At 33.8% G+C, this 23972-nt stretch overlaps 1 protein-coding gene across 1 annotated transcript in view; it reads right to left on the minus strand.

Annotated features, from left to right (window-relative positions):
- Positions 1–6492: 6492 nt before the first annotated feature.
- LOC124080853 (plakophilin-4-like) overlaps positions 6493–23972 on the minus strand; it is a 169564-nt gene continuing 152084 nt past the window's right edge. Inside the window, exon 4 of the mRNA XM_058573506.1 lies at positions 6493–6738. Coding sequence (XP_058429489.1) covers positions 6555–6738 — 184 coding nt within the window. The 3' untranslated portion in view covers positions 6493–6554. The remainder of the gene's footprint in view (positions 6739–23972) is intronic.

Consider the following 23972-nt stretch of genomic DNA (forward strand, 5'->3'; position numbering starts at 1 on the left):
ACAGTATATTCAGTATATTCTCAATTTTTCTTAAAAGGAAAAAAAAAAACCCAAAATGTGTAACATGTTTATATGCACAGAAAGACTAATAATAAGGCTGATTTTTAAGTAATTCTTTTTATACTTTTCTGTATTTTCTAAATATCTTTTGATGAATCAATCTCTCTCTATTATATTTAAAATTAGGAGGAAAATTATTTTTAAAAAATAAAAAAAGTTGAAGTGAAGGCAGCTGATAAGATTAAGATACAAGCTTGGTGACCTCCTCTACCACTGCTCGAAGAACTGAAACTAAAAATTAACCACAGGAAAAAAGGCATGCCAACCATCAGGAAAATATAAATCAAAACCATAACGAGACACTACTTCACACTCATTAGAATGGCTGTAATGAAAAAGATAACAACAAATGTTGGAGAGGATGTGGAGAGAAATCACAACTCTTATGTTACTGGTGGAAATGTAAAATGATGTAGCTCTGGAAAACCAATCAGGTAGCTGCTTAAAAAAAGGAACACAGAGTTGCCATCTGATCATCAATTTGACTATTAGATATATACTTAGGAGAAATGGAAACATGTTCATAGCAGCATTTCTTGTAATAGTCCAAAGAGAAACAATCTGGATGTTTGTCAATTGATAGATAAAGAAAATGTATTATACCTGTCCAACATAATACTATTTAGCCATAAAAAGGAACAACATGCCGATACATGCTATAATAGGAGGGAACACTGAAAACATCATGCTAAATGAATGGAGCCACTCATGTGGTATGATTCCATTTACCAGAAATATCTCAAATTGGTATGTGATTTCTTTTAAGAGTAATGAAAATGTTCTAAAATTCATTGTGATACTTGATGCGCATTTCTGTAAATATATTAAAAACACAGAAGTATTCAGTTTAAATGGGTAACAGTATGGCATGAGAATTATACCTCAATAAAGTTATTATAATAAAAAGAAAAATAGAAAAAGATATAAGGGAAACAAACTAAATTTGCATCACGTGTGTCAAATTATCAATAAAAAGATCTCAAATACTATGGTAAATGTCATGTTAGGCTGTAAAAGTTTTAAGTGCATTGTAAGTCAAGTTAAAAACCAAAAAAACTTCTTGGGAATTTAAAAAAAGCTTACAACTGTGTGTATATACTTCTTCCAAAATATATATTTTGCTACTAAATTAAATTATTTATCTCAAGTATTTCTTTAATACATGCTGAGGATTGGGTGTCTTTTAGGCATTGAGGCAGAAAGAAAAAAAGGGACACTTTCTAAGAGATTAGAATTTAGTTGTGAACCTAATATAACACAAATATTCCTGACAGGGTGAAACAGACTTTGTTATGCATTCATGTATGCATGTATTCATTCACTTGAGTGAACTGCCTAAGGCCTACTATGCACAAAGCCCTTGGAACATTTTGTTGAACAGTGAAGACATGGTTCCTGCCTTCAGCAATGATCTTACATACTATGACAAAGTATGAAAAAACTGTGCATCTCACCTAACTTCCTCTGTCAGGCTCTGTAGGATTTCAGACCATTCTCTCAATACCTCCAAAGAAGAAAAAGAGGCAGCTTTTTCCCTACATACACCCTGAATTTCAGCCTTGCTCTCTAATTCAGCTGTCCCTTACCTACAGCACTCTGACCTATGTCTGAACCACATAATAAAGTATCAATTCACAAGAAACCATCAGTTTAATAGAAGTAATTTTCTTCTCATTTGGTTAAGGGCTTTCTTTAGTAATCACATTTATAAATGTTTGCAGAATGCTCTAAATTGCTCTCCTTTCATTAGCTGAAATCCACACATCCAGACCATCCTGTAAAATTGGCTCTCGATTCTGATTCTTCCAGTTGTTTCAAAGGTACCACTAACTTGCATAGACTGTTACTACTGTCTATGCGACTCCAAACTAAACAACCTCTATATCCTGAGGAATCACCTCCTCCACATGGTCTCACATACCAAATTCTGTAATAAGCTTTCACTTGTTCTTTCTAATCACAGTTTTTCCTCCCTCCAGTTCATAGTTCTGCTTCTCACAAGGAATGCTTAAATTATGTGAATTTTGCTTAAAAGAGTTTCAGGGTCTCCTTATGATCACTGAATCAAGGTCCTTGGAATTTAAAATTTCTACAATCTGACCCAATCACACTTTGCACCTCTAACCATCTCCCAAACCAATTTTAAAAGTTCCCACATGACACTTCTATTTCTATTGTCTACTGAGAGGTGACAATGCCTTCTCCACAGTGTGGCCACCTGTGAAGACCAGGGGCACTCCAGGCCCATCGTCTTTGCAGAGCTATTTCAGAAGTGGTCTATTTCTACCAATGTTCCCCACACAATACTTATTTGGCAGTTAATCATGGATTATTTCATGGTCTGTGTTATGCTAAACTGTTATAAGTCTCAGGTAGCTTTTCACATGTCTCTACTGTATCAACAATTTGAATAAACAGTATATTGGGACTAACTTCTTTGTAAAACAGCAGAGTATCTTGTATGTACTACAAACAAAAAATGCAGATAAACTGAGATGCTAGGCATTTGGTGATCTAAGTTTCCCACAATGCAATTGTTTGGAAACTGCCAAACTGTTTAGATATCAAGGTCTACTCTTTAAGGAGGAGAGGAAGACACAAGCCATCACTATCTGACATAGTAACCAGCATGATGAGAGTGCTCAATAAACATTTATTCAATAAAAATTAATAAGACATCAAATATTCAAGATATAGAGAGATAATTTACCTTTTGTATGTGGTGAATTTAAGATTAAAAAAATAATAAAAGAGGTTAAAACCTGCCAGACTATATTTAGACCAAATTAGAAGTTACCAAATATTTTATATGGGGTTACACAAAGAAAATGAACATTTCAAACAACTTTTCTCTGAGTATGAGAAATACTATGAAACAAAAGACCTGATTTGTATAAACGATTTGCCATCTTTCTCAGATTATACAATATCCTATTCTCAAAGTCATCCTCTGTTTCCTTATGATTGAAAATAAAATTTTTAGATGTAGGGTTGATATTAAAAATGGTGCTATATAAGCCTTTAATTTTATAATTGACATATACATATGTATTCAATTATGTTAAATTTTATGTTACAAATATTAAGAATTACTACTTCAAATCAAAGTAGTTCAACACTATTATTATCAACGAATTTGCTTGGCTTACTTTACCAGTAGATAGTAAATTAAAGAGCAGGCTAAGTAATTGCTTTTGTGTGTATATGTAAAACATAAAAATACTTTTATATAACAAAAAAATCATACCTGTTGATCTCCAAGGAAATGACTTCTCAGTTGAGCTACAGAAAAAGAAGGAAAAGATGGAATCTTTATTTTCCTTGTTATAAATTTAACTGTGGACTTGTTTAGCATATAAACATGTTAATTTTCACATTCAATTATATAAAAGTATAAAAACCTCAAATAAAAATTTTAAAATCACTCCTCTAAGTAAATTAATTTTTACAAAGTACTTACCCTTCCATATCAATTTGGGACAAACTATTTTTACTTCGAAATTAAGTCCCCATTATTTTTCTTGAATAAGACAAAATGTCACAACTACATGTGATATTCATGGTACTGAAATGATGTACTGTACTATTTTTGTGATAACGTGAAAATTTTAGATACAACATACTTAAAGAACCCCAAATGGCTATTTAAGAAGTTCATTTATTTTATTTATTTCCAAAGGAAACCATTAGACACTACAATTAACATAAAAGTTAATGGGGTCAGTTTTGAAGCAAATGTTGCCTTATAAAATTAAAGAATTTCACAGAACTTTACATTAAAAAATAAGATCTTACAAGTCAGGATAAAACTTTAGTTATGTATATTCCTTTGCTTATAGCATATGTATTTGAAATTTGGACCTAAAAGCATTTTGGTGTGCCTATTTCTCCCAGCCCTGACCCAATCATTATGGCATGAGAGGAACAGTGGATTAGAACACAGCAACCACAGGCTGGATTATTAAGGATTTGTTAAGTAGATTAAGTACTTCAAATACATCATCTCCACTTCATATATGTTATCAGCTTTAAATTATTCACAACCACCTTATGAATAGGTACATCATTGTATTTATTTTACAAATAAAATACATGCTGGCATCTAGAAATGCTAGGATCAAACCCAGAATGGTGTGATTTCCAGTCAGTGTACAGCAAAACAGGTATGATCCCATTTTTTGCATTATACATATATAGTTATACAATATGCTTAGAAAGAGGTCTGTAAAAATTAAAAAAAAAAAAAAAACAACAACCAATATGAGGGGTAAGAACAGGAGAATATTTTTCTTTTTAAACATTTGTTTAATTTTTCCCCCTGAAACCAGAACAAACAAACTAATATATATTTAAGTATTTTTGGAGTTCTTATTAAATTTACAAAATAGATGTGTTCCTCTGGACTTAAAGATGTACCACATAAAACAAAGGACTTGGATTAGATGAAGGGAAAAGTCCTTTCTGTGCTATATTTCTATTAACCCCTTGATATTTTCCCCAAGTCATTTAAAGGGTTAATGGAACTCTTGCTAGTTGAAAACCCTAGATTAAATCACAACTGCCTGTACTTCAATTTTGTGTGTGATTTGCCTTTTCTTCATCACAGGTACAGCAGCTCACATTCTAGGACCTTGAGCTAGCTGCAGGCAGGGGGACATATTCCCAATGAATGGAGTCAATCAGTTAATGCTAATCTTCTCCAGAGCTCCACTGATGTTCCTTTATCAGATGTAATCTTAACTGATTTCAAAAGGGACTGATGGGTGAAGAAAAGAAAAATTTGGTCAAATATCAGTAATGGTATATTTGTCTTGCTCCTGAGAGTAGGTCACCACTGTCTTTGGCTTCAAAAGTAGTTCCCTACATTTAATTTCAATTCTCTTGAATTTGTTTTTATTACTTAACTCTATTATCTAAATTAGTTTTCTAAGCACTAAGACTGCTATTCAACTGTGTTCCTTTCAAAACAATTATGCTTTATGTCAACATTAAAATACATGGTACATCAAATGCCACCCAGAAATGTCATTAATATGCTTCAAGTTTCTAGGGACTATCATGAAAGTTTATTAATTATTGAATTTGAAACTTACAGAATTTAATGAACTACCTTTACAAGATTTTTTGTCTTTGAAACTGTAAGTCAAAGAATATAATTCTGGCTAATTGCTCAAATTGGGCAGGGGCTGTGGCTATTTTGCTCACCTCTCTATATTAAGTTCTAGTATACTACCTAGCACACATGAATAGCTTAATGTATATATTGTTACAATACAAATTGAAAAGACTTTTGATCACCACAATATAAGTTAATCCTAAGTGAAGAAAATGGGAAGGTTTGGTTACAGTTAATTTTCCCTACACTTTTTTTTGCTTTTGGTTCTGGGGATTGAGCTCAGGGGCACTCAACCACTGAGCCACATCCTCAGCCCTATTTTGTATTTTATTTAGAGACAGGATCTCACTGAGTTGCTTAGCACCTTGCCATTGCTGAGGCTGACTTTGAGCTCACATTTCTTCTGTCTTAGCTTCCTGAGCCACTGGGATTACAGGCATGCTCCACTACGCCCGGTTTTCCCTATACTTTTTAAGGTAAAAGATACAAATCATTAGGAAAAGAAACTAATAATGAGGATGAAATATAAGCAGAAAGTTCCATGGTATATCCTGAAGAGCATATAATTCTGCCCAATTACCTTCACATGAAATTCTACAATGCTGTGTAATAACTGCTCATTATATGTTATTCAGAACAGTCTATTTCCCATTTGAACTACTTACTTTAAATGATTCTCAAATTGTTCTCTACTTTGGGATTCAAGGATTGAAGAACAAATACATGGAATTTTAAAATGTTCTTTCAAGTCACTGAATGCAACCCACTTTTTTTTTTTTTAAAAGAACAATTAGAGGTAGATCCATGTTAGAAACAGCAGAGACAGCTTTGAGTTAGGAATGTAGGCTTATTTCCTGTTAGTTTTTTCTTTTCTTTCTCTTTAAATATCTATTCCTAGAAATACTTCCCCAACTTATACTGGATGTCTACAATGTATCTTCAGGCACTGTGCCCACAAGTGACTCCACCCTGGTTCCGTTTTACTTCTGAAGATGCCAAACAGCTTTTGCTCTAGGAGCTTCCATTGAAATACAGAACACATTTAAAAATACAAGCATTGATCAACTGGGATAACTTTGTTTCTATGGGAAGATATATTCATAATTTCTAATAATTATTGACAACCCTTTAGAATGAAATCTATTCATAAGTTTGGGACTGTCTGGTCAGACAATGAACAACAAAAATTAGCAAATTAACAAATCAAAGCAATTTATTTTAATCTAAAATATTAGTTTAGTTTTAAGGAAGGCATTATGCATTTGTCATAATGTAGTAAGTAGTATAAAATTCCACATACTTCATTCACAGATATAAATGGCCATTTACAGAGGTACAGTGTGTTTGAAAACCCTCCTTATTCTGATAGTTTGTACTATTATGAGTCAGGAAACTTGCCTATGCATACTCCCCTGTAGCCAGAGAGCAAGGGTCCAGAGAGGCCATGTGAGAAGAACATAGTGGTATGTTGAAAATTTGCAGTGGACACAGCTCCTGGACATCCAGATTCAGAATCTCGCTCTTGGGCCTTACTAGAAATTCTATGAGTTGACACCCAATACCTGCTTAAACAGGGCAGAGAGAATTCTATTGTTTGCAACTTAAAATCCTCACTGGCATTATTATTATCACAAAACTAGGAAACACAAACAGGTCCTCTGAATGAGCCCAAGCCTCACTCCTCAACTGCAGACCATATTTCCAACTGCATACTGGATATATAACATACATCTTATTCGACACATTAAGATTCTTTCCCCCAATGTGATTCCTCTTTAGTTATTACCCCCTGGTCATTTAAATGAGGAGCAAGAATCATTTTCCTATTGGTTTTCTCTAACAGTGTGTAAGCTCTGCAAGGGCATCAAAGTCTACAATGTTCACAGATATGTCACCAGAAGCAAAGGCAGTGTCTGGCACATGGCTACTAGTCAAAACACACATGCTTTGAATTCATCTCTATAAGCACTGACATGGGCTGGGCCTTCACCCTCTCAGGGAGTTTTGGCTGGATCATTCTTTCACTCTTTTTCCCTCACTCATCTTCCTGGCTTTAATTTCTCTTCCTTTCAGGGTCTCTTCCTGATACTGCTGCAGTGATTTTTCAAAAACTCAAATCTACTGTCATTATCTTGTTGCTAACACACAACATCTTAGAGGTTAAAATGCAAACATCTTAGTATGGCAAAGATTCAAACATCTTAGATGGCACAGAAGGTCTTCCACCAACTGGCTCCTAGTTTACCCTTTCCCACACAAACCTGCATTCTAGCCGATTCCAAGTACTTGTGGTTGCTTCACACACCAAGCTGCTTCACACTTCCAATGCTATTTTTGGGGTAGAACACGCAGGAACATAGTCTGGAAATTTTTCAGAATTTCTGGAATTCCAGAATGGCTTATGCAGGTGCCAAGTAACAATATACCTGTATTATATACCTACTGAAGTGAATAGTCTAATACAATTTACCTTTATTTTGTCACTTCCTATTATAACAGGAATATCCTTGGAAAATGCTGTACTTAATTAAATCATCCAGTGCAATTTCTCCTTGCCCTAACCCTCAACAAGAATGTCATCAGCTCATTTTATATTAATAATTAATTGGCATGGTGAGAAGTGGGGACTGGCAGACTGAGGTGGAATAGAGGGCTCCCTAATACCTACAAACCTTCTTCTGATGTTCCAAGAACTCATATTACCACCAATAGGTAAATATCATAACTATTTTTGTTTTTTCTATATTTGGAAAATAAGGAGCTCATCTGTTGCTTTTAGTTAGACAAGGATTGACTAAGAAATCCTTTACATTGTAGACTGACTATCAGAACAACTACAATAGGTAGACAAAATTAAAAAAATATGTATATCATGATTATTCTTCCCAAGACAGGTGTGGATAGCTCCTTATTGTTCCATTAGACTAATTAGGAAATTCTAAAACACAAAGGTCAGTAGAAAAAACAGGCAATGAAAGTAAACTGCTTTTCTTGGTTGAAGAAGAGGGGAGTTGAAAGGCCAATGGATGTATCCACCTACCACATTACTGTCCTTAAGGGGCTCTGAGAAGCACTAGCCTAGGCAGTAGGATTTCCTGGCAATAATACTCCGAACGCTATTCTTGGTATTTAACTACATTTTGGGAACCTCTTCACCAACCTAATAAAAATAAAAACTCTTCCCCCAAGTTCATGGTTTTTTACTGACTGGATTTCTCTTCACCATGCAGTCATATCTTGGGCAATTTTCTGTTTGGATAGAGGTTGATGTCTGTCTTCCTAGCAAAGGACTTTTTATCCATTCTCCCTAGCTTTTCATCTGGATAGCCATTCTTCCCCTTTCTTCCAAAGGCTATTTCCAAGATCTCAACTGTCAGGAAAAGTGAAAACATGACAGGAGACCTGTAATTGTAGTTTAGTTATTTTTGTGTGTGTTATGACTTTGCCCCTAACAATGGCATATACTTATAATTTGAACCAAGAGACATAACAAATGACACAGGGCAAAGGATCTCTTTTCATAATTATTTATATGATCTGAGGGTGATACTGAGGTTATAGAAAACAGAGAGCACAAGAATTAAAGATGGTGTCCTTCATATAGAATACAGCAGCTGCTGACACAGCAGCAAGAGGACACAAACCTTGAGGTACTGCAGATATTGATTTGCATTGATCTGTGTCTACTGCAAACCCAGTGGAGAGTGTGAACAACAGATGAACAAACTGGACAGTTGTGGGAAGACAGATCTGAATGTCTGGATTGCCAGAAAGGTCAAAGGTCATGTCTGATACACATATTTCTGATACACATGTTACCTGACAAACTTGACCATTCTCTTAGGAATGTACTTTTACAATTTTAGTCTTTAAAGAAATCCCGAGCACAGAGACAGCAAAGAATGGCACATACGTGTAATCTTGGTTTCCACTGGTTGCTCGCAAGCTTGAGTAAGATGCGTGACCATTCACAGAGGTGAGTATTTTTGGTCTATTCCTGACCCTATTTTGTTTTTATGATTTTTTCATTTCAGCTTTCCTTGATGTGACTCTACAATATTTTTGAACCCCTATAACAGCTTTCTAAAATGCATTCCAGGGAAAGTTAAAATGTAAATAAATAACATTATGACCTATCTTCTAAAGAGAAAACTGCTCATTTGATGCACAGTGAAAACATTAAGGGAACAGGAAATACACATCAAGTAACCTTCGTGGGGACTAGTGGTAAATACATATCAGAAGATGATAAATGTTTTTTGACAAAAGCATTTTGTGTCAGTAGTTAGAATTTATGAATAAAAGATTCTGAAGACCATATGGGAAGGGGAAAGATCAAAGAGGATGCAGTATTAGACAAAAATGAGACAAACATCTCCTCTGGCATCCTCATAAATTACACAGGAAGCATGACTTCTGTTGAGGCCCACTCCACAACAGGTGCTCTTACTAGCCAAAGCAGAAGGCAGAAAACAAGGGTTTTTCTAACATCTCACTTGACATTTGAAAGAGTGAAAACAACTGGGAATTATATGTGTCTAGGGTCTGTCAAAATGCTACTGTGGTTCTCATTTCTTTTCTTCCAGAACCCTCCAAAGGTAAAGAAACTAAAGGGAAAACTTTCAAAAATATAAAAGACAAAGAACACATAAACATAATCTTTTTTTTCAGAAATGAATAAAACAATTTAAATATTATAATTTTAAATAAAGCTGAAGCTAGTGAGGAGTAGGAAAAAGTTCCTATTTTTTCTACTCCATGAGATTGAGCAGAACACTAACACAGGACTAAGTTGTATAGATCTATATATAATAAGACACACCCCAGTATCCAACCCTCATTCTTCATAATTTCAAATCGTTTGGTTTATGATATGATATATAAAATTTAATTTTGCACATTACTTAGGATTTAAAAAGCTTTGAAAACTCTACAGAAAAAAATATTTTTAAAAGGAATTTTGAGCCTATTTTTTTTTAACTTTCAATTTAACTTTTTAAATTTACTTGATAATTTAAATGGCCCTTGGGAGACGTTTGTTTATTAGCCAGATTAAAGTTTGAAAATGCACAGAGGAAACACTCTCACTTTTTAACAGAGGAGTCAGAATCATGAAAATCACATGCAGGAATTTTTCTTACACATATAGATCATGTTCTAAGCCTTAATTTTTGATTAAATATTTTTACTGGATAAGTTTAGATATGCAAAAGCATATGATTTATTCACATGCGATTCTTTGCTACTCATATAAAAAGATACTATCAAATTTAGTGTGTATCTAAAGAATGATATTCATTTACTGTCACTGCTTACCTTGAATAAGGATTTATTTTTAACTTTTATGAAGAATGAAGTTAATTTCTAAGAAAAGATCATTCCAATTATGAAAACAAAAAGAAAACATAAATTTCTTCTTTTCTTTCTGGAAATTAAAAAAACCTATTTTTATTATAATAGCATTTTTGGCTCTTTATTCACAGGTAAGTACCATAAGAAGCTGTTTTAGTGCTAAAGCAGGAGTGAATTCACAAGAGGAATAGCGTACAGATCTAGGATCATCAATAACTGTCCACAAAAAGGAACAGATCCATAAGGATACAGTCAATATTTGGGAAAACACATGCTGCATTTCTGTGCAAGAAAGACATTTGAAAGCTAGGGGAGTGTTTTAGAATGTTTTAGATCCCTTCTGAAAAACTCTCATAGATTCCTAATTTGTCCCACATACCCTTACCCACCCTAGTTTCCTTCTCTTCTTTACTGCACCCCTGCAAACCCCCACCAAATGTGTAGAATTTTAAACTACCAAATTGGGGAATGAAACCGAAAAATGCTTATTAGAAAGAACAGATAGAATGATTATAATGAAAGATCAAGGAAAAGTCTTGTGAAACAGGTACCTAAAAACAGTACTGAAATATAGTGTGTGGGGGGTAGGTTCATAAACACTGTTCAGTGAATGAACAGGTACCCTCCATGACAAACTGACAAGGTGATTGGTTGGTCAGGACTCTCTTAAATTTCTAAGTTTAGTGTCCTGTATCCCTCTTGTTAGAAATATGAATCCAGAGGAGTAAGAATTCATAACATGACAGAGAAGACTGTTGAGTCGCTTAATCTTTCTTCTCCCTTTTTCCCTACTTCCTCATTCACTGCCACAATGAACCAGTGGTATTGATGGAAAAGGTATTGTGGAGGATTTGGAACATACTGTGTAAATTCATGACCTATACAATTTAAAAATCAGGGGAATGAATGGTCTTCTTTATTTAATCTTTTGAAAAGAATATCAGATTTTAAATAAAATCCTGTAATTTTAAGAAATAATAATACTTTTATGAAAAATGAAAAAAGTTGTCTTTAATTTTTAAAACTAAGTCAGTTATGTAACATTTAAAACACATACAATAGAAGCAGTATAATGAACTTTATGTATTTATTACCCAGCTTCAACAAAAGTGACCATGTGATGAAACTTACCCATCTTCACCATCATCATGATTTTCTCTACATTACTAGATTAGTTTGAAGCAAACCCATCTTATTACTTCAGTAATAAACACTTTAAATGCATCTCTAAATATAGATACTTTAAAAAGAACATAACCATAATAGCATTACACACTAAAAAACTAACAAAAAATTCTAAATACCAATAAACACCTAGTCAATATTCAAATTTCCTGTTTCAACTTTTAAAAACAGTTGGTTTGCTTGAACCAGGACCAAACAAGATCTACCTGTTGTAAATGGTTGCTGGTCTCTAAAAATCTCTTAATGCATTTTAAACTTCCCCCATGATTCTCTTCCTATTTAAAATTATTTCATTTGCATTGTAGAATTCTTGGAAGCGTGAATCTAATTCATGCATCCACATACTGTCATCTGACATGTTCCTCTGCTTCCTGTATTTTCATAAACTAATATTAATATCTAGATGCTTGAGCAATTTATTGGCAAGGATACATCATAGGTGATATCAGTCGCTTTAGCAATTTTTTTGGCAAGAATACATCATAGGTAATAGTATATACTTTCCATTGCATCAAATTTGAAGATCATTAATCTCTGACTGTCTCCATTTTTGTGATGTCAACATAAGATAGATGGTGAATCAGGCTGATACATTCATCGCAAACTTTACACCACCTATCTTAGGTGGTCATTTTAACAGCCATGATCATTGGTTTAGATTATTTATTTCATCATTGGTTGCAATCACACAACATTTTGACTTCTAGACTTATTATTTTGTTTTTTTTTAAGATGGCATAATTGTTTATGTAGAAAATCAAGAAGAATAATCAAAAAGTTCCTAAAATCAGATTAAGCAAATTTGTAGAATAAGATATTAATATACATGTCAATTGTTTTTCTGTTTATCTTATTTTTAATGTGCTACTTTATTCAATAATATACTTTTTGCCTTTGCAATTACACTTGTAAGAAACATAACATTGTTTCACTTATTATTTAAATTAAGTTTTTACTGAAACATTACATCTTGATATGTAACACTTAAAACACATACAACAAAATGCTATTGCTAATGCTGCTCAGAAAATAGATATACATCCATATTTTTGTACTTCTTAAGCACCAGTAATCGTATTATGGTTGGTAATTTTACTTCAAATTTCTCTGTGGCTCAAATAGCATCATTATTGATAATTTAACTAAAGCTGGGGAAGGTCAACCTATAATTAACTTAGATTGCAGCAAAGACTATACATCACAGAATTCTAAAATAATTGGCTCTTATTTGTTCTTCTCCAATTAAAAAGATGCTAGAATAAATAAACATACATATACATCCCACACCCCATCCTTAAATTATAAGCAGTCCTTTAATGCAGACCACAGTGTATCAAAACTAGTTGATGGTGGTTAGTATGTGTAGTTTTTAATGTAAGATTTTTTTTAATCTTTAAAAATCTGTCTAGAGGGTTTTCTCTTCTTCAGTTATAGAGTGTTTTTCTCCCCCATTTAATTGTGGAGTAACATAATAGCAGAGTGAAAAAAAATCTATGCAAAAACAGATTAGATTGATTTGTTATTAAATAGATCGTGAAGCCTCAGGGAGGAAAGCTCTAATAACAATTCAGACACCACCAAGTCTGGCAAACTTATCAGGTTTTTTCCTTCTCCCTAGGCAGACATGCCATGTTCGTTTTTACAGCTAGTTGATTAACTGCTGAAAATGCACTAATGGATGGCCCTCACTTTAGGCAGATAATCACATTTTCAATTTCCTTTTTCATATATCATTGGTTTAGAGCTATATTCAGTAGTTCTCTGAAGGGTTAAGGAAACATCCCGTCATACACATCACTCTTTCTGCTCTTAACCTGCCAAATGGTAATGAGAATGTGAGTTTAATTTAAACCTTCTTTTATTTCATTATGAAGATTCAAGTGATTAAATGAAAGAATGGCAAACTTTTCTCTGTAATAATTAACTGAAGAAAGTGCATTAGTAATGATATATTTTTTAACGATGTTTTCCAGGATTTTTGAATTAATATGTACATGACTTCTTGTACCATGTTTGGGATTAACCAAGAATAAAAACAGTTGTCAGTGTTTCCAGACAGGAGACAAAATAGTGGTGGTCGAGGTGTGGCTGGAGGTTAGGGACTTTTATGTCAATTATGTAATAAATGCTCAGTAGCTGTTTTTCTTTTCCCTACTATATAATTATAAAGAAGCTTTTTTTTACCTACAAATATGATAATCAAAGACACCAATATGACGCCTCCTGGGACAAGGCCAGGATAACCAATGCAATCTGGTCAATACAGAACTCTGCATCAAACAGGAATGTATTTGATGCTGCTACAAAGGCACCACGTCATCTTGTAGACAAGTCTCCTCCTACTAGAATGGAAATTACTAACCTTTTGCATCTTTATATTTCTAGAAAAAAAGAACAGGCATAAATATTTGTTGAGTGTATTTGGAAAGACATAAATATTTGCAGAAAAAATAAATGCAGAGTCATTAAAAGAAATGTGGAAACAGAAAATAATGTTAGTATCATTAAGTTGCATGTTTGGATAATTTGGGATCCATGACTATATAGCATATATAGAAGGTTTTTTCTTCTATAAACCTATCATAACACTAAAACATTCATATTCTAAAAATTGATCAATATGAATACTTTGTGCTATATTGTACTAGAACCTCTACCATTTAAAAAAATACATTCCAAAATTAATTTAGTTAATGGAAAAAAATACCCTAAAACTAATGATAGAACTAAAAAGAATAAGCCAAATTATTCATTAGGAAAATGAGCAAAGAATATAAATAGAAGAGAAAACTCAAATGGGTCATTGCATACAAAAAGATGCAAAGCTCCACTAACTAATAAAAAAATGCAAAGTAGAATGAGATAACATTAGATTTGAAAAAACCAAGACCCTTCTCAGTATTAAATTTTGAGCAAGAGAGACAAAGAATGGAGAGGGAGGAGGAGGACGGGGAGGAATAATAATGGAGGAAGGGAAGAAGAAGGAGAGTGACTTTGAAATTTATACAATGTTCAAGAGGGTGCATTGCTGAGCTAGTTCAAAAAGAAATTGAGCAAGATCTAGACAAATTAAAAACGTACATTCATTATTACATAAACACTCCATTTCTAAAAATGCATTTTCCAGCATCATATACGTGTGAACAAAGAGACATACGCAAGAAGATCACTGTTTACATGGATGGAACTGGAGAATAATATGTTAAATAAAATGAGTCAGGCAAAGTAAGACAAATACCTCATGTTCTCACATAAATGTGGGAGCTAAAAAGTTTATCTCAAAGTAGGAGAGAGTGGTTACCAGAGCTTGGGATGGGTAGGGGAAGGCAGGGAAGGAGAGAGAATGGTTAATGGGAACAAGGGTACAGTTGGATAGGAGGAATAATTTCTAATGTTCTATAGCATAGTAGGATAACTATGATTGATAACAATTAGTTGAATATTTCAAAATGGCTAGTAGAAAGTACTTTGGATATCCCCAACACAATGTCTGAGATGACAGATGTGTGTCAATCACTCTGGTTTGATCATTACATATAAGTAATGTTTATGGGGCTGAGGATGTGGATCAAGCGGTAGTGCGATCGCCTGGCATGCACGCGGCCCAGGTTCGATCCTCAGCACCACATACAAACAAAGATGCTGTTGTGTCTGCTGAAAACTAAAAATAAATATTAAAAAATTCTCTCTCTCTAAAAAAAAAAAAGTAATGTTTATTATCATCATCTCTCATAATACTGTAAAATTTTAATTTGGAATAGCTAAATAGTTTAATAGTGGATGACACAGGTGTTATAGCAGTTTAAAAATAAACTAGATCTACATATGTATCAATAATGGATAGAAACATAAAAAACTCAAGGTGCACAATGATTCATAGACTATTCCACTTGTGTGCTTACAAAGCAACACAAAATATTAGTCATGGATGTATGAAATACATATACATATAAATATATGCATATTTATCAACAATACATATATTTAACACTACACCCTGAAAAAGAAGACTGGTGCAAAGAAGATCTGAATTTTACATACAATATTTGTTTTGCAAAAAAGAAGCCAAATAATGAATCTTTATAGCTTTAATTCTAGGCTGTGACTACTTTAAAAAAATACAGGATTTAAAAGCATCCTTGCCATTCACTCAGGGGCATTCAACCACTGAGCCCTATTTTGTATTTTATTTAGAGACAGGGTCTCCCTGAGGGGCTTAACACTTAGATTTTGCTGAGGCTGGCTTTGAACTTGCGATCCTCCTGTCTTAGCCTCCGGAGCTGCTGGGATTACAGGCGTGCACCATTGTGCCTGGTATCATTGCTGTTTTGATATGTTAAAAATAATTAGTAATTTTATAAAGCAGTAAAGGTAAATTTTATCAAAAAATATATTGAAATATCTTGAATGCCCTACTTTAGTAAAGTTCTTAATATATTTTAATGATAATATATACATACCTTAAAAAATCTAATGATTAAGAGTGGAGGGTAGTAATATAATTCTTGTTTTAATTCAATCATTTATTACTGTTAAATAATTTAAGAATAGTAATTATAGGATGTGAACTATGAAAAATAGGAGAAAATGGAATAATGTTATTCTAATTAAAATGGTTCTTTAAAATATAATTAAATAATGGCATGCCATATATATTTTAGATGCATGGGCCTCTAAATTTTAACAAGTATTTTCCTCTTCATTAATTAGAATAGTTAATACAAATGGTTTGCCTCCATATTCAACCAAACATACTATAACAGTTTTATAATAAACTGAAACTTTGATGCTAACTATAAAGTTGACCTTTTTTTTTTTTCCTCCCAATCAAATCACCTATTTAACATTTTAAAATGCTCTAAGAGATAGCTAATTCATTTTGGAATATTTATTCACTATGATTAAAATGCTTTGTTATAATGTTCTAGTCTCCAAAAGATTCTATTATTCATAAAAATTATTTGGTTTAACATTCATCCAACTTCTACATGATCACATTCTTAGTTTTAAAATGTTAGTCTAAAGGAGTACTGCCTGAATTATTCTGGGCTCACATGTCCTACCCTAAGTCTTGATTATTCAAGTTTAATCAAATGTGTAGGAATAATTTCCACGTGGAAATATATTTCCCAGATGAAACTGGCTGGTGACCATGCCTTCTGAAAACCAGATGTGGTGGTGCATGCCTATTAGTGACTCACAAGGGTAAGAAAGGAGGATCATAAGTTTGAGTCCAGCCTCAGCAAGGTAGCAAAATCCTATCTCAAAATGAAAAATAAAAAGGACTGGGGAAACAGCTCAGCGGTAGAGCATCCTTGGGTGTAATTCCCATTACCAGTAACACTAATACTAATACTAATACTAGTACTAATACTATTACTAATACTAATACAGGCTTCTGGAAAAATTGTGCTAAGCAAATGATCCAGATAAATAAGTTATGCAAAGCTGCATGTCATCTATGGTCTAGTTTTCTGTATTTCAGATGTAAAACTCTTCACTGTGTTTACGATAGGAGTTGCACCATAAAATTCAATGTTACTTAATTTGCTCAGAAGAAAAACCACTTAATAAATATTCACTGTGGAGAACTCAAGGAGTGTTTCTGATAATTTTACTGAAGTATTAATTTATTTTGCAATTAGTCTGAATTGGAGATGAAGTCAGGGATCTTTTGTTTGACCATTAAAAAAGTTAGTAATGGGGCTGGGGATGTGGCTCAAGCAGTAGCGCGTTCACCTGGCATGTGCGAGGCGCTAGGTTCGATCCTCAGCGCCACATAAAAATAAAATAAAGATGTTGTGTCCACTGAAAACTAAAAAAATAAATATTAAAAAATTCTCTCTCCCTCTCTATTAAAAAAAAAGAAAATCAGTAGTGACCAAATTTCACACTACAAAAGGAAATTTATTGCAATGAACATCATAGGACTCCCAAATACTTACCATGCACTTAAAAATAAAAATAAATCAACACTGACAAATAGTTTAGCAATAAACAAAGACTTAGTAAAAAAGAAAGCTAAGGAGAAAGGAAAGAAGGCAAACTCATGTGAGACAGAAGGATGATGGGTAGGCAGGCTGAAGGGAATCTCCCTTATGTTCTCCATACACCCCAGTCTAGGAATGCTTGGAGCCCTCTTAAAATCTAAGACAGGTGATGCATGCTTGTGATTCCCATGACCCTGAAGGCTGAGGCAGGAGGATCTCCAGTTCTATGCCAGCCAAGGCAACTCAGCAAGACTCTGTCTAAAAAAAAAACAACCAACAACAGAAAAAGTGGGATGACAGTTGGCATGGGCTGGTTGGCGTTCAATCCCAGCACCACAGAGTGCGGGGGAACTAAACCAAGCCAAACCAAACCAGATCAAAGCCTAAGAAACAGCAAAGTCTTTACAATAATTAAAGATGAATGATAAACAAAATGTTGCATCCACACAATGAAATATTATTTTGAAATAAAAAGGCAAGCTACAACATGCATGAACCTTGAAAATATTCTGCTAAGTACAAGAAGTGACCCAAAAAACCACATATTGTCAAATACCATGTATATAAAATGTTCAGAACAGGCATATCCACATAGAAAGTAAGTCAGTGGTTCTGAGGCCCTGAAAGGGAAGGAAAGCTACTGTGTAAGACAGTTTCTTTTTGGGGTGATAAAAATGTTCTAAAATTAGATAGTGGTAATTTTTTACAACTCCACATAAATATATTAAATAACACTGAACTGTCTACTTCAGAAGTATGAATTTTAATGAATGTGAAATAAATCGATAAAACTTATTTAATAATGAAAAAAAAAAAAACCCATCAGGTTTTGGCTAGTGGAGCACTAGAAGTCAAAGGGACAGAACTTTATCAGACATTTTCCTAAAGTGGTAAATTAAACAAGTAAAAACTGTTAAGGGATAAAAAAATTCAATCTTTTCAAAGACCCATTTTAAAGAATGCATTATTTGAGATTTATTTCACAGTGACTTAAAAATATTCACTGAAGAAAAGATTTGAACCATGAAAAAAACTTTTTACCACTGTCAGTACTAAAACCTGATAAAGTGTAAAAAAAAAAAAAAAAAACAAGACAAAATAAAAAAAAAACAACATAAAAAATAAAAAAAGAAACCTGAAATGGCTGTGGGGAATTGAATCTTTTTATTGGGGGGAAAAAAGTTCTTAAGTGCTGATAATAAGACTATTTTTCAAGATTGTATGACCTTTTCTAAAACCATAAAGAATTCCATTTTAGCAGAGCTTCAAGCTAACTGAAAAGAGATAATCTTAGGGAGAGGATGAGGTAATTTCAACATTGCTCCCCATTTCTTCCCTCATTCAATTGATATGGGCAGGATTTCTCTGTGTCCACAGTAGCTTTCAAATACCAAGCAAACATCAAAGAACAATGTAAAGAGACCATCTGCTTCCAAATAAGATAATTGAATTTATAATCATGTACAAATAGCCAAAACAAAAAATTAAAACTGCTTTATTTCCAAAAGTTGCCATTACTATGATATATAATTATTAAAGGATTCACTTTTTAAATATCCTTTTTAAAAACTTTAATTGTAACAAAAATTTAGTGCTTCATCTTAATATACATGAACAAGCTCTGATTTGCATGAGAAAATATTTGGATCAAATTTATGGCCTTCAAAGAAATATACTCTCTTTCATCATCTAAGTTATCTAGAAGTAACTTAAAAATGAACAGAAGCTAAGATGAAATTCTGGACAATGGTAGGATTCCATGTCTCTCACTAAGCATAGTTTTTAAATTCTGGAGATAGCTTCTGCAATTCTAAGATGATATTTTCATGTTCTGAATTTTGAATTTTAAATATATTTTCCTGTCCTTTCACATCTTCGTTACCCCAACAAGATGAACAGCTAGGATATTTTCTCTGCTTGTAGGAAATATGAACACAGACTGTACTTCATATACTTGAAGGCTGAATTCATCTTGTAATGTTCTCCTAGTCAAGTTTTCTACCTATATTGCTCTTACCCTTGGAAGGCTGTAGTAATCTCCAAATGCTGCCAAATTAGCATCCAATTAGGCCCAAGGCTATTTACTGCCTTGGGAATTCCTTGTTTAAGTACTAGGCTTGGGATGTCAAAGAGGAACTTCAGCAACAAGATAAAAAATTACAAGGGGATTTACCTTAAAGAAAAATTTAAAGAGAAAGGCATGTAGTAAATTGTTAAAAGTGGTTGTCTCAGTTTTGGCGGTTCATAAAAATGTTCTCTATGCTAGTAGTGGTAGTTATAACTGTACACCAAAAGTGTTAGTCAAAAAAAATCATAAAACTATGCTATAAAGGGGTGAATTTTATTCTAACTTTAGTATAGCTAACTTAAAACTATAGTAGTTATCTCTGGGTGGTAGAATCTCTATTTTCTTGCACTTTAAAAATTAAGATGATCATTATTTAATTCCAAAGTCAATAAGTACAGATTAAGAATATGGTCTTGGCTACCCCATGCCCTTCTTTGACCTTGGGACCAGAGAAGGGCAAAGGAAGTTACAGGGTGAGAAGAGGGGCACAGGGTCCAGGTGGTCTTTCATTGTGTTACTGGGTCCTTTTACTGTTATTCCACCCACTTAAATCTAAACCCAATTAGTGTGAGAACAATATCCAAATGATGATATTGCATGGTGAAAAAGAAAAAATCCCATGTGCATCAAACATTGAATTTGAAGACTGCTGCCTAGTCCATGGGAAACATAAGGTTTAAAGGGCATATTTTCCTTTAAGGAGCCTAAGCTGAAGTTATTTGTGTTGCTATAGTGCATATACCATATACCTGCACAGTGACCTGCAATATAGGACACCTCACATCTCAGTGCACAATACAATCCAGGACTCTCAAGGGCTCTGCAGATAGGAACTATCATGGTAGTCTGCCTGCTTAGCAGACCTGAAATTGATCCATTCATCTACATATGCTGAGCATCATCCTGAGCTAAGATAGATTTCAGATTGGCCTACTGGAGAATTACTTTAAGCTAAGGTGGTATTCCATACCTTTATATTCTATTTAGCAATGAGAAAAAGCCCTCTGGACCTATTTTTGTAATTTATTGGAAAGAGACCACCTAGGACACTGTTTACTTCATCAAACAGTGATTTCTTAATGGGGACACACTGGGAAAACAATTCAAGTCTTGGTCCCAGGAATGAGAGAACCTCCTGAACAACTCAGAGACAGTTAAATTGTAGAGTTCATTAGCACTTTCTCTCTCTAGCATGGCTACTAGGATACTCAGGAAAAAAGTGACTACCTACGTAAACAAATGCATGGCATGTTACAATATACATTCTTTTGGTACTATTTTAACCTTGATGCATCTTATTTTTTTTTAACTTTATCTTCTTTTTCCCTTAATTTCTGCATTTTATTTTTATTTTTTACATTTTAAAAGGTATTCCCAATATACAAGTGAGGTGGAATATATATATATAACCACAGTATATTTAGTATGTTCAGAACAAATGCCTTAGCCCACCAATGGGATCCTATATCATGTATAACCAGAAGAATGAGAAATTATGCTCCATTATATAGGATGTATCAAAGTGCATTCTACTATCATGTATAACTGATTGAAACAATTAAAAAAATAAAAAAAATGGATAATGTCCAATAGTAAGCTTCATGGACATAAGCAGCAATTTCATTTGTATTTTGGGCAAAACAGAAATAGCTGATGGAAAGAGGGTCTGAGTGTGAGAGATAATTTCTATTTACATTCTTGGTTCTGGTTCCAAGAGAACAGTTAGTGGAGCTGGAAGACCCAAAGGGGTGTGTCTCAAGTGACACAGTAAAATGCCTTTGCTCCCTCTACTACCACACTATTTTCTTATGGGCTCCTTGCCAGCGTATAGACCTGGTGATCACAGAGCAGAATAACTATGTCAGTAGTCTTCTAAAGGTCCTCTGGAAAGCACCCTGAAAGGTATGAAAAGGGCAGATATGAGAAAGGGTAGGTAGAAATTTAAAGACACCAAGGGGACAACCTAAAGGAAAAGCATCCTCTGATGAGCTCAAAACCTCTGGACTTCATTTCGGCTCACCATCCATCCACTAATCTTTTGGCTGAATGCCCACTAAGCTCTAGGCACTGTGCCAGGATTGTGGGGGTGGGGTGGCTCTCACCATCTCATAGATGAGCTATGGCATAGAGACACAGGCATTCAGATGAAAGAGATGATTTTCCTAGGGGAACTTGGGGCAAGGCTATTAGGAAGTGTTGGCATTTAGCTGGGATATAAGAACACATGGGAATCACATGACATGGGAGTAGGGTAACTCATGGTTCAATTACCTTTACAACTAGAGTTCTCTAAAAGAGAAAAACTACTCATAACTCTTAAGATTCCATAATAGGTTCCTATTTGGCTGTCTGGCCTCTCTTCATTATGTTTTGCACACAGCACAGTCAAGAAAGAAAAACTTCCTTCAAATAAATCGACAATCACTACTAACAACTTTCTGTAGATATCCTTTAAAGACCCGATGAAGATCTCCATAATCAAATAGTACAGCTTTACCTTTCCAACCTCATAAGCTACTAGGTCCTTTCAGTACATATCCTAAACATGACTGAGCTTCTTCATGCTCCAGAACAACCTGTCTTGTAACCCTGTTCTCATTTCTACAGGACCCATTAATTTGTCCAAAATTCACTGACTAAGTAAGTCTCAGCAACATCCCAGATATGACAATAGGCACTAGGAACCAGATACAAAGCACACAATACCAATGACAGTAACTATTGCCCACAACATGTATTTTATAAATTTTTATCAATCTATGGAATTAGTTAATTGAACTATATAACCATTAACTTATTTTAAAGCTTAAAGAAAAGCACAGGAGATAATCTAATAGCCAGGCATCTATAATCTATACCCCTCACCCCCCCATTTAACAGATGTTAACATCTTTTTTTTTTTTTTCATTTTTGCTCCAGATGGCTCTGTTAAATAAAACTTTACAGCTTGAGCCAAAGCCTAATTCCTGATATCTTCCCCCTTCCTACAGACATCACTACTCTCTTAAATTGGTATCAATCCAAAATGTTTTTAGTGGTTTTATTCCACATGAATTCACTTATAAATGATTCCAAGTATTGTTGAATAATTATAAAACTGTTTTAAAAATGTTCAGATGATATTCTCCTATTTCTCCTCTTCTGCAACTTGCAATTTTCAATCAGAAGTTTGTTTTAAAAACATCCCCATGGTGCTACGTACAAATCCAGTTATTTCATTTTAATTGTTGTAGAGTTTACTTATCCACAGTTTGTTTCCCATTTTCATCCTGATGGACAATAATGTTCTTTGTGATATTTTTACTTTAGGAAATAAAGCTGCATTGAACATTCTTTGTATATATCTTATTCTACACATCTTTCAGAATTTCTATACCAGTGTCTAGGTTTTGGAGTTTGAAATCACACTCTCTCTTCTATGGATTCTTACTCTTTGCCAAGATATATATATATCTTTTTTTTTTGAAGAGAAGTATTTTAATACAATCTTTTACAAGATTAGAATTAGTCCAAAAGTATGTAATGAACAAAGCACAGTGCAAAATTGTCCTTCCTACCCTCTTCATCTTTTCTTACTTCTGTGCATACTCAAGGGCTGTAATCCCTCACCTGGATTCCTTAACTTTTATGCAGTTATTTTCATGTGTGGATAGTTATTCAAATGAATGCTTCTGTCAGAGAAGATATATTGGGAAGTCCAATTCTGTCATAGTGCTGATGTCAGCCTAGGGTTTTATTGATTTGTGTTTTATAACATCTGATTGTGAGCTCAACTTTAGTGGTGTTAGTTTCTCAGATGGGGACAGTTATAACTGGACCCCAAATCCACATATTGTATGAGTTTGGGTTTGCCAAGAGTGTGGTCCTTTAAAGGTCCTGGCTAAATGCAGCAATCTTAAATTCAAAGGGGCCATCCTGAACACACCTTAAACCTTACTCCTTGGGCCCTGTATGGATGTTAAAACCAATTTGAGGACTCATTTGGAGGTATAAGCAGTGTTCTCAGGCTTCCTGCAAAGGTGGCTCAAATACTTCTGGTTCTGGTTTTCGGTTCCCTTTCTACTTTTAGTATTTAGAGAGTTCCCTTCTCTTTTGCCATTTCCTTAAGTATTTTTTTTTAAATTGGTATAGCAAGAGAAACTCTGTTTGTTTACCGAGCCATACTGCATTCTTCAAATGTTATTTATTTTTTCCATGAATA

Source organism: Marmota monax, unplaced genomic scaffold (genome assembly GCF_021218885.2).
Source record: "Marmota monax isolate L192 unplaced genomic scaffold, Marmota_monax_Labrador192_F-V1.1 WCK01_AAM20220418_F8-fsc00048, whole genome shotgun sequence".
Lineage (NCBI taxonomy): Eukaryota > Metazoa > Chordata > Mammalia > Rodentia > Sciuridae > Marmota > Marmota monax.